The sequence below is a fragment of the Bidens hawaiensis genome, unplaced genomic scaffold, assembly GCF_021521415.1.
Source record: "Bidens hawaiensis isolate Kalapana, Puna unplaced genomic scaffold, B.hawaiensis_p1.1 tig00038029_1, whole genome shotgun sequence".
In the NCBI taxonomy this organism is placed as follows: domain Eukaryota; kingdom Viridiplantae; phylum Streptophyta; class Magnoliopsida; order Asterales; family Asteraceae; genus Bidens; species Bidens hawaiensis.
Window position 1 is genome coordinate 34718 of NW_027496651.1, and position 12484 is coordinate 47201.

General features: G+C 33.8%; 1 protein-coding gene across 1 annotated transcript; it reads left to right on the forward strand.

Annotated features, from left to right (window-relative positions):
- The first annotated feature begins 4790 nt into the window (after positions 1 to 4790).
- Positions 4791 to 11349, forward strand: LOC143589913 (protein SEEDLING PLASTID DEVELOPMENT 1-like). Its single transcript, XM_077070538.1, has 9 exons — positions 4791 to 5517; positions 5675 to 5889; positions 6409 to 6559; positions 7069 to 7260; positions 7351 to 7513; positions 8262 to 8614; positions 9473 to 9649; positions 9724 to 9885; positions 10812 to 11349. The coding sequence occupies exons 1-9, from the start codon at positions 5047 to 5049 to the stop codon at positions 11064 to 11066; spliced, it is 2139 nt and encodes a 712-aa protein (XP_076926653.1). The 5' UTR covers positions 4791 to 5046; the 3' UTR covers positions 11067 to 11349.
- Positions 11350 to 12484: the final 1135 nt, after the last annotated feature.

Sequence of the window (12484 nt, forward strand, 5' to 3'; positions counted from 1 at the left end):
AGAAGATCTGTTCCGGTCTCATTCCTATCACCAAAACCGAAACCCCCATGTACGGCTTGAAAACCATCGTTAGCCTTACCAATGTATCCATTAAAATCACCTCCTATGCAAATCCTCTCCCCCTAGGTATGCCCCCTACCACTGCGTCTAGGCAATCCCAAAATTCTCTCTTTTCCTGATCCCCTAGGCCTACATGAGGCGCGTAGGCGGAGACTACTGCCACTACTTCCTCTCCTAGTACTAATTTCAACACCATAATCCTGTCATTATGTCTTATCACCTCCACCACACTAGTGTGTATTTCCTTAGCCACTAGAAACCCCACTCCATTCCTAGCTCCATCAGACCCCGAGTACCACAACTTATACCCATTACACTCAGCCCCTCTATGTCCTTTCCACTTAGTCTCCTGGAGGCATGCTATCTGAACCCTACGTCTTTTAAACACATCTACCAATTCTAACAACTTACCATTTAATGTTCCTACATTCCAAGAAGCCAAACGCAATATACGCTCCCTATCTTTACTCTTTCCTACACCCCTCGATTCAGGACATGAAACAATTTAAATCATATTTCTAACTTATTGCACATATTCTAACTTATACATGAAACAAAAAAGAGATATTAATTTAACTTTATCGTCTACTGAAGTACGGGTGTGCAGATTTAGGTCCGGACCGAAAAACCGGACAAAACCAACCCTAAAATAACCGAACCCGAACCTACCTGACACTTCCCTATTTTGTTTCGGTCTTGATATTTGCCTATGGTCGGTCTCGGGTCGGGTTCGGGTCCAGAACCAATGAAAACCCGATTAACCGACATGGACCGATGGAAGAAACTGGGATCTAGTGTTGTGGCTCTCGGAGACGACGTTGGTGAAGTTTTGCTCTGATTGGTTCATACTTGCATCTTTTGTGGATGACCTGAGATGCAAAATCAAAGCTTCAACTGTGATTCTGTGAACATTGTTTCATGGTTGTCGGAGAAGTGTTCATGAATACAGTAGAAATAGGTTCTTTTTGTGTTGAAGAGATGAATGAGTGAAGAGAAAATTATATTGATATTAATGAAAGAAATAAAGTGGAAGTAACATTTCTCTATCCGTAAAATTAAAATTAAGTTGAAAGTCAGAAGTAAAAGAAAATATATAGTAATGAAATGACGTCTGTTTGATGCTTTTGATGTAATGTAAAGCTCCAAAACCTATAAATTACCATTACTGAAGACTTTGGAAAATATAAAACATGCATGTGTATAATTTTGAAAGATGTGTCACTGAAAAAAGGGTCACAAATGTCTTTCCTTTCATAAATTAAAAATTATTAATTTATGTTATCAAAATGCTTCTTCTCTCATCTTTATTTCATTTAACACTCATCTAACTTCTCTATCACCTTGAAAAGATAACTGAGGCGATAGATCTATCAACTTCTTGTCTTCTCTCTGTTTCTTACCTATCGTCCCGCTGCCACCCCATCTTTTACCTTTCCTCCATAAACGACATCTACTACCTTTCCTCCATAAACAATTGCTTGAAGAATATGGCCATTTCATACTCGGTTTCGGTACTCAAGTATCTACCTGGAGCAGCAAAACTGACGGTACCCGATACCCGTAATGAGTCAAACGGGCCGTCTTCGGTTCTAATATTTATGATTTTCGGGTTTCGGTCCGGGTCGGGTATTTCTCGGTTCAGGTTGGTCCGACCCTTTTGCACACCCCTATACTGAAGTGATATGTTGTAAACTATGAAGCATAAACATGTTGACGTTGTAACGTAAGTTGTGTGTTATAAAAACTATTGTTATTGAAATCATAAAACATATGAGTACGCAACATAAAAAATGCTACAAATATGAATATCACAATTATAATTTTTATTAAAATGTTTAATAAAACAACAATAAAATCCAAACATCCATACAACCAATCCAAACATTCATACATAATTTTCCAAAATCCAGAAAAATAAAATAACGAAGTTTAAAAAAATTACAAATAGCAATGAAGACAATTAATTGCCTTTACTACTCAATAAATGATGATTATAATAATTTATTTTAAAACCTTCTATAACTTAGGAGTTAATTTTTAAAGTTAAATTGTTTATTAAATGAATAATATATTTATATAAATTGTATACTTGACATTCTATGTGGATAACCTAATTAAAAGACAAGTAGAAAAAATGTTTTGCTTTAATGATATAGGTAGATGTTTTAAAAACCGGTTTAACTCAAACCTTATTTGGCTACAAAATGGTATAACAGGTTAAAGTTCAATCGAATTGAATTGTCATTTCATATAAAGCAATTTCAATAACCCAAAAGTATACGATTCCATAATAAATTATAATCCAAAAAGCACACGATTTTCAAAAAATTAATCCAAAAGTTTACATGTTTCAATGTTAATCGCTAGGTTAAAAGTTTTTTTTAAATGTGGGCCGCATAATTTCAAAAATCTCTTGGGTTTAAAACCGGTTTTCCGGTTTAAACCGATATTTAAAAAAAACGTTGGTTCAATGTTTTAGTAAAGCGTTCAAAAATATCAGGGGCTCAAAATACCGGCTTGATATGCCAAACCTGGTAAGGGTAAAATGGACAATCCATATAAACTTAACATAAATTTTAACGTTTAAAACCAAGATAGATAATCCATGTAATTAAGCCAAAACATTTAGGTAGTGTTTGGTATGCAGGAATGTTGGTGGGAATGAAATGATTCGTCGAAATGAAGAAAGCGGTGTCTGGTTGCTCAATGAAATGGAATCATCCATTACATATAAAATCCCATTCCATCAAAACCATTCATTCCCCCCCTTTTCATTCCATTCTATTCCACCCTTACCATACTTTCTCAACACCACCACCACCTAACAACCACCACCACCACCACCTGACAGCCACCATCGCCGTTGCCACCACCACCGCCGCCGCCACCACCACCACCGTACCACCTGCGCTGCCACCGCCACTTGACCATAACCTCCACCCACTGTCGCTACCCAGACCACCACCTCTGTCGCGCCACTTTGCAATCGCCATCACTACCAATGCTACCACCACAACCACCCCACCTGGCCGCCACCATCACCATTTTCGTTGTCGGAGCTACTACCACCACCGTCGCCATTTCATTTTTTTTAAGTAAAAAATATATATTTTGGGATAGGAATATTTTTATTACTCCTATTTCATTCCTACAATTTTTTTTGGATAGCAAACAACATAAAGTAATTATTTATTTCATTATCATAAGTTAACCAAACAAGACAAAGGAATGGTATTGATCTCTTTCATTCCCTAATCCATTACATTCCTTATTTCATTCTCATAGGTTAACCAAATAAGACAAAGGAATTGTATTGATCTATTTCATTTCCGTATCCATTACATTCCTTCTTTCATTCCATTCCCTCCTCATTTCATTATTTTCAACCAAACATACAATAGTAAGAATCTTATTAACTAGGTTACCCGTGTGATACACGGGTTAGTAAAAATTATATAATTAAAAAAAACAAAACAAAAACATATGTAATACACACTTTAATAATAAAACAAAAACGATAAAAAAAATGATAATATAAACAATAACAAACATTTTTGTTAAATTCATAAAATTACCAATAACATACACGTAATAGACATTAGTGTTTTGTAGTAGTTAACAAACATTATAAAACTTTAAAATTTTCTATTGGTAAGCTTTCATGGAGACTTTACGCTTATTGGCTTATTGGCAATATGAGATTGAGTTTGAAAAATGCTTATTGGCTTATTGGCAATATGGGATTGAGTTTGAAAAATGCTTATTGGCTTATTGGTGTTTTTAAAAAGCCAATAAGTTAAAATGTGTTTGGCAATAACAAAAATCTTTTTTATTTTAGCTTTTTGAAAGTGTTAAACAACAGTTTTCCAAAAGCCAAAAATCCTGACATTTGGCTTTTTGAAAAAGCCAATAAGCCAATAAACATTTTCAAACTCAATCCCAAACATGCTCTAAATATATTCAGGCCATGTTTTACAAAGCTATATAGAAATCTGAATATAATTCTTTAATTTCAAATAAAGTTATAAAATTTGAGAAGCCCCATTTATAAATTGGATTTAATGAAAGAACCAAAATGATATAATTAATTTATCGAAACCCATGTTTTTACCAACGAATCTCATATGAATGTTTTAATTTCGTGTTGCATTCGATAATCGATACCCATGTTGATGAATATCGATTGAAACAAATGTAAAAAGAAGAAATCAAAAAACCTTATAATTCTAATGCAGAAGACGAATGCAAAAGCAAATGACAATTGTCAATTTAATATGTATAGTCTAATCACATTTATACTTTGAATTAGGGTATAATCATTATAGAATTAAGGTTAAGGATCACATAGAATTGTTAGGTTTAAGCCTGAAGGATGGAAATGAAATTGCCTTTAACATAATCTGGTTGTTTACAGAACTTGCTATTTGTGAATTTAATTTTAATTTTAATAAAAAAGATAAAAAATATCTAATTGTCATGTGACGTTCTAAAGAGATTTGATGAAATGTATTTTAATGAAACGAAAAAAATAAAAAAAAAATGCCCAAATGTTATGTGGCAATCTAAAGTATTTTAATGAAAAGAAAAAATAAAAAAAACGACATTTGACAATTTAAAAAGATTTATAAAAAGTATTTTAATAAAAATAAAAATATAAAAAAAATGTCAAAACAATTTAAAGAAATTGATGAAAAATAGGTAGATTTCCTGAAAAATAAAAACAAAGAAGTAAGAGAAGATGAGAAGCAAGGAACACAACAAAGAGATATGTGGTGTTCATCTCTTCCCCAAACACGTGGATGGCTTCAACTGTCGTATTTCGTTGGCTCTCTGTTTCGTACTATTCAACGCAACCAGAAGATACCTTGGAATCTTCTTCTTTTCATCAGCTCTAACCTCCCTTCAATTGCAAAATATCAACACCCATCTGCACTTCTGTACATATACATCCCAACTCATATACACAATTGAACAGAAAAAATTAACATGAGTGCTTTAAATTCTCATTTTGTGCTTGTTGATCTGAACTCATCATGGCACTCAATCAACCAAATCCCACCTTCCACTTTCGCCTACCTGCAATACTCCAAATTTTCAGCTTCTCTCTCTGGGGCATTTCGTCGAACACGTGGTGGGCGGATCAGGTCATCGACCGGTTCACCATCAATTCGGTCGCCGGAAGTTCGGCGGCCGATAGATCGGTCGTCTTTTGGAAATGGGTTGCTGTCTAATTCGGCTTCTACGTCTCAGTCTCGTGTGGGTTCTGAGCTTGATTTGATTCTTGAATTGGTGCCGTTGAGGATGAGGAGTAAGCTGTTTGAGCATTCGGAGATTGGGAGTATGATTGAGGTTGTCATGGATTTGGGTAGACAACCGCTTGCTAGATTTCCCTCAGGTGATTTGGTTATCTCTGATGAGGTTGTTAAGCTGGAAGATCTAAATCATGCAATTTCAAAGGTTTTTAATTGGATCTTTTTAATGATCATTAATATTAGTTAATTGGACTTTAACTCTCTTTGTCATGTTTAGAATGAGGATTGATAAAGACCCTATAGTTTATTACTACTATTATTATTATAAGTGATTATGTAATTTACTTTTCTTTTTTATGAAGGTTGGTGAGTTCTCGGATGACAACCGATCGGGCATTGATCATTCTCTACACCGAATAAGTGCCATTCGCAACCGGAAAAGGCAAATAATTGGTCTCACGTGTCGTGTGGGTCGAGCTATATCCGGTAGTGCGGAAATTGTTCGTGATTTGGTTGAAGGGGGTGGTTCCATATTGGTTATAGGACCGCCAGGAGTTGGCAAGACAACGTTAATAAGGTATGTTTGTTGTTAGTTTTTTAGCATTGTGACAGAGCGGAAGCAAATAAATACAGAAAATAATGTTAAGAGAATTTGAAATGTTATTGAATGTTCAAACCATTACCTCAAGTTCCCTTTTATAGTGCCGGTTTAAATATGGCAGGTCAAGCTAAACTTCGAAAACTGAAACCAACTACCAAAGTATTACTATTGTTCAGAATAAATGAATTAATAACTCTAATTAAAGATCATGTGTTTTGACACATAAAAGGAAACAACTAAGGATTACTGAAATTGGGGACCATTATTTAGCTTTGAAATTCTGGCTCTAAATGATGGAGTTTGAGTATGACAGATTTGCCACATGATCCGGCTAATCAAGACCTCTACATACATTACTTATGGGCTGCTTAACTTCAAATGCAGCCCAAGTTATGCCCTTTTTATCTGGTCCAGCATGAGTCTATCAACTCCTGGATCAACTCTGAACTTTGGTTGTTGTTTAGTAATGTAGTATGTTTGATATTGCCTTTGTAGAGAAATTGCTAGAATGTTGGCGGATGAGCGAAAGAAGCGAGTTGTCATTATAGATACCTCCAATGAGATAGGGGGTGATGGGGATGTTCCTCATTCGGGCATAGGTCGTGCAAGAAGGATGCAAGTTCCAAATGTTAATATGCAACACAATGTGTGTGGTTTTAAATTTATATTATGCTTTCTTCGTTGCAAAGATTCTTGTATTGGGAGGGTTCTATAAAGAAGACAGTTTTTTGGGAGAACATAAAGAACAAAAACAGTCATTCATTTTTTCAGTTTCAAAAAATTTAATGGACAAGAAAATGGTTGAGATGTAGTGTTTATTCATCTCTTATAATATTCTAAAATAAATATAATATAAACTAGCTTATTTATTGTGTAGATATATTTCCTACATATAACCTGCATAAGTGTCAGTAAGCATTTAAAAATGAAGAAAAAAAACGTATGTATAAATTAGTTTGTTAGCTTTTTATGTACTTAACATAGACATTTGTATGTAAGAAGTAAAAGTTTTAAAAAATAAGAATCATCGATTGAAAATATAAAGGGTTTAGGTTTGTTCTTTTTTCTCGCAATAATTTAGTCTTCTATAATGAGCCTTTGTCTGTTAAAGTCATATAATCTATAATCCAATAATTTTCTTGGCTTTTTCAACAGGTAATGATCGAAGCGGTTGAAAATCATATGCCTCAAACTATTATTATTGATGAGATCGGGACCGAGCTAGAGGCTTTGGCTGCCGGTACAATTGCTCAAAGAGGAGTTCAACTTGTTGCAACTGCACACGGAGTAACGATAGAAAGCATAATAAAAAACCCGTCTTTACAAATTCTTGTTGGTGGCATCGAGGTTTATCATTCAACCTATCTTTACGATTTGTTTTATTTTGGGCGATTTATGTTATGATAAGTGATTTGTAAACTCTTTTGATGTGCGTAGAGTGTTACTCTCGGTGACGATGAAGCAAGGAAACGGAAAGTGCAAAAGACTATACTCGAGAGGAAAGGGCCTCCAACATTTTCATGTGCGGTTGAAATGATATCGAGAACGGAGTATTGCATTCATCATAGATTGGATGCTACCGTGGATGCTATACTTGCAGGTGCTTCAAAACTTATTGATATTTTGCTAATTGCTATATATGTTAAGAGTTAGTTACACATATAGTCTCTGTGGTTGGTGAAAGTAACAACTTTGGGCATGACTTTAAAATGTTGGATGCTTGAGTTGTGTGATTTTCAGTATGTAACATGTCCGGGTTCTAATATTGATTTCCGTTAAAAAAATGTTACATTCTCTAAATTGATAGTTTTACTCTTTTGATAAACCAGAGTGAGTATTTATGTAATTTACCCAAAAATAATAAATAATCTATGTGGTTTGTAAAAGGGGGTAAAAATTTTACAGAAAGCTAACAAATATTGTAACAGAAGTTGGTGTTAAACCAAAATATGTTACAAATTGAAAACCACATATCTCAAACACGCAAATCATTAAAGTTAGACCTAAAGGTGTTGCTTTTGCCAAAAATTATAAATAGTCCATGTGGTTTGTCAAAAGAGTAAAATAGTCATTTTACATGAAGCTAACAGATGTTTTAACAGAAGTTAGTGTTGTAACACAAACATGTGACAAACTGAAAACCACATGTCTCAAACATGCAACTTCTTAAAGTTAGACCCCAAAGATATTACTTTTGCCAAAAAAAATAGTACATAGTCCATGTGGTTAGTCAAAAGAGTAAAATAGTCTTTTACACAAAGCTAGCAGTATTTTTTTTATTGAAAGTTGGTGTTAGAACCTCCCACCGCTCGTGGCCAAAAATAAAATTAAAAATTGTTTGGAAACAGGTAAACCGCCTTTGTATGAAATCCGTCGTATGGATACTGAAGCTAAAAGATCTTTAGACGGATCTAAGCACGCTGATGAAGCGACACCTGTCGAAATATCAGATGAGAACATGTCATTTTATTTTGAAAAATCAAACCGTGATGAACATAAAAAGATTAATAAAAAGGTGAATGTAGAGGTTGTTTCAAGTCCAAAAATGAACAAATCAGATAACACTGAGCGGGTTCATGAGCGCGTTAAGGATGGTTCCGATGAAGAAGATGAAGAACATGAACATTCATCCAAATTCAGAAAGTTGAGCACTAAACAACAAAGCAGAAAAAGCACTCCGGTTTATGTTTATACATATAAGGTATTTCTAATTTCTATGCTTAACACTTCAATGTGTTTCTCAGCATGCAAATCTATTTTTATCAAATTGGAATGTTGTACAATGTACTTGTTGTTTTCAGAATAGGGGTGTGCATGGGTCAATTTTGGGCTCAAACGAACCAAAAAGCGAAAATTTGGTTTTTGAAAATTGTTCAGTGTCGGTTTTTGGTTTGGGTTTGGTCTTTTTTTTCGGTTTTATCATTTGGGCTTAAGTTTTTGCGTCAAAAAGAAAAATTGGTTCAAAATACGGAATTTGGGCCTAAACGTTGTTATTAATTAGTTATTAATTATTTGGGTAACAACATTTATTTTATTCTTATAAATAACTTACAATTAAAAACAAAAAATGAAAATCTATAAATTTGGTTCGGTCTATGCATGAAAGTTCTATTTTTACGGAAACATAAAATGAAACCGTCGTTTTTGCTTGGGTTCGGTTTTTTCAGTTCGTTATTTTTTTATTATTTTTTTTACGAATGGGTTTTTTTGGTTTCGTGCACACCTAACCCTTTACAGTTTACATAATAAATGCAATATTTATAGGCAACAGATATTAATAGTTTAATTTGACAATATTAGGGAGAAATAAGAATAAATATTATTTTCTTATAATAATTAGTGTCAAATATGATTAAAAGAATGAACTTATTTCAATATTAGTCTAATATTCTGAATAAATTATTTTAGTAGGTTGTTTGCATTATGATTACTTGTTATGGAAACCCTTCTTTTAACGCTAATTTTTATTTTCATTTTATTTTACATGTTTTGAGATAAAAACTTAACTCCGAAATTTTAGGAATATATTGTATAACATTCATCATCAACTTTGATCTAGATATTGGAAGCTGACCTGCAACAAGTGGCAATGGTGATGGGGCTAACAGACGAGATTGATGTAACTGATAATATTAGTAATGCAGATGCAATATTAGCGTCCAGTTTTGAAATGAAAGAAAACCCATGGATTCGCAGTGTAGCCAAATTTCACCAGTTACCCATTTTTGTCATCAAGGTATGATTTTGACTTTGACTTCAGACAAGGTTTTAGGATTTTGTTGTGTGTTTATTTACTTTTTGACACTGCAGTCAACGAGCATGGCACAAATGGTCAAAGCTATCCGAATGATTCTTGGACGGGACTTGTTCGGGTCTAAATCGAAGCAACTTAGAAAAGTTTCTATGGATATTGAGATTGAAGATGATGTACCAAGAAGAAAACCATCATTAGAGGAAATTGATGCTTTGGAGGTGGGTCCCATTGCATTTTACTTACTTTTTAAAGATTTGTTTTCTTGATTAGTTCATAAACAATCGATTACGATTTACGGGTAAAAAACGATTAAAGTTTTACGTCTTGCGAAAACGGGTGGGGTTGGGTTAATCTGCGAACATTTTTGTTCTCTCTTTGATTTTGTAGAAACTTATTGTATTAAATATGATTATAAATATTATTACTAAAATAAGAACTTATGCTTTTTTAGAGTTAATTAACAGAAATAATAGCTGATTTGGGGTCTGACTTTGAAAAGTAACAAGTTTGGTATCCGTGGTTTTCAGTTTATAACATTTTTAGGGTCTTAACGCTATCTTCTGTTCAAAGTTCATTACAGTTTAGAAAATGGCAGTTTTACCGTGTTAGATAATTACACACTAGTCCTTATGCTTTACTTTTCTTTTTATTTGCTTTTGCAATCGTTTTGCGAGCAATTTTTTTAATATCCTTTTGTTTTTCTGTCTTTTTGCCACTGTTTTGTAACCGGACTTCAGTTTTTTGCAAATCGTAAATTAGAAGTTAAATTCTGACCCCCATCGACATTTAGTCCTTTCCACTAGAAGTTAAATTTTCTGTTAACTTTTTTTTTAAATGACAATCTTACCCCGGCAACTAAAGGACATAATTTGCAATTTTCAAAATTCTGTTCTTTTTCCATTCTGTTTTCTTTCTTTTTTTAATTTCTTTTACTTTTATTCGTATTATCACTTTTATGTTATAACTTTTTAAAAAATTTAATAATTATTTAACATTTTCCATCATCATTTTTCAAAAAAACTGATTTATAATCAAATTGGCTCCTGTTTTGAGACAAATCGAGAAACATATCATATTTTCGTTTAGCTAATGTTAAGTTTACAGATGTTGACTTCATTGACCTTCTAATTTGATGTCATTATAGGAAGTCCGACTTGCAATCGAGTATATCGTTATTCCAAGCGGTGAACCAGTAGAGCTTCTCCCAAGATGCTCAGAGATAATCGCTCAACAACTCGAGCTCGTAAGGAGTTATCAATTGACAGTTGAAAACTCAGGCACTGACCTTAACCCAAGGCTGCAAATTCTGCCCCAAAAGCTGAACAAGAAATCAGGAAAACACTCTAAGCCAAGTTCAACCGGGCCCACTTCACCGTCGAGCGGGCACAAGTGTTGCTAGGCTGCCATTCCTGCCTGAGTAAGGCAAGAAAATGATTTGATAACATTTGATGTATATTGTACAGTCATTTTAGCTATGACCTTTGTGTGTATGTAAGTCATTGTATGTATTCACATGGTCACTACAAGTTGTGACCTAACAATGCTCATTGCAGTTGTTTGTATATTATGAAAATGTGAAATTATATTCATTTGTATATTGTTAACTTTCTATTCATGGTATTGTTGTATTTAAAACTTGAAATTATAACTCCAGCTGATATGATCATACACTTTCTTGAATTTAGTTGTTTTATTATTTTGATCACACTAGAAATATTAATGTATGATACAAATATTATAGGTGATTGTAAGTTCATATTTTACATTATTAAAACTATAAAATATGTCAAAATCAAGTATTAAAAACTAAGATAGTAAAAAATAGAAGCCATCCTTGGGTATACAGAATGCAAAAGACAGAAGTTATCGGTAAAGACAAAACTTGTAAACTTCTGGGTTTGGGAGGTGGAGGCAGGAGGTTCTAGGTTCAACTCCTATAGATGACAATGATTAATAGAAATTTGTCGTATGTAATAAAATATACAATGATAAAATGAATCACATTTGGGTACAACTCCTACAGACGATAAGGATTAAAAGAACTTTGTCGTATTTAATAAAATATACAATGTTAATATGATCACACTTAAATACTTTCTATTAAATCTAACAGCTTAAAAAACTATGATTCTTGTAACACACCTACTAGACTTTATTAACGCTTGTCATGTATAAAATAGAAGGATTTAATAAGATCTTGTACGAAGCGTTACGTAGGTGGAACTAGTGGTGCACAAGCCGGTTAGTGGTCGATGGTCAGATAACCGGTTAGACCAGTTAATCGGGTCGGGTACTAATCAGTTTTAAGACAAGAAACCCTACCTGGTATAAGACCAGTTAATCGGGTCGGGTACTAATCAGTTTTAAGACAAGAAACCCTACCTGGTATAATTGAATCGGTTAACCAGTAAATAACCGATTAAAAAAACAAATAACCGGTTTGTAACCGATATTTCAGAGATCGATAATATAAACCTGTTTCTAAGCGGCGGTTAAAACCGAGTATAAACATGTTAGTGGTGAACTGGTTACTAACCTGCGAGGATTTCGTGTTGGAACCGGTTAACTGGTTTGGCTAGGCACCTCTTGGTGGAACCGGGCACCCTATGCATTTAAACGGGACTGAATCCAGTTCAGCTCAACTTGAACTGGTTCCAACACTCGGTTTTGGCTTTTGTTGACCGACCTAACCTAAATTAACTAGACCCACCACTGTCATCCATCATATTCAAAATTAGGCTCCCCGCTCAGTCACAGATTCAAAATCAGGAACTAAAGCTTCAAGATTGATTGATTGATTAGGGTTTCTTCAGCATC

Excerpts from the sequence above, each read along its gene's own strand:
- LOC143589913 (XM_077070538.1), top strand. The coding sequence starts at position 5,047 with ATGAGTGCTTTAAATTCTCATTTTGTGCTTGTTGATCTGAACTCATCA. Across the intron at positions 5,518-5,674 it reads TAAATCATGCAATTTCAAAG|GTTGGTGAGTTCTCGGATGA; the intron begins GTTTTTAATTGG and ends TTTTTTATGAAG. Across the intron at positions 9,650-9,723 it reads TACCCATTTTTGTCATCAAG|TCAACGAGCATGGCACAAAT; the intron begins GTATGATTTTGA and ends TTGACACTGCAG.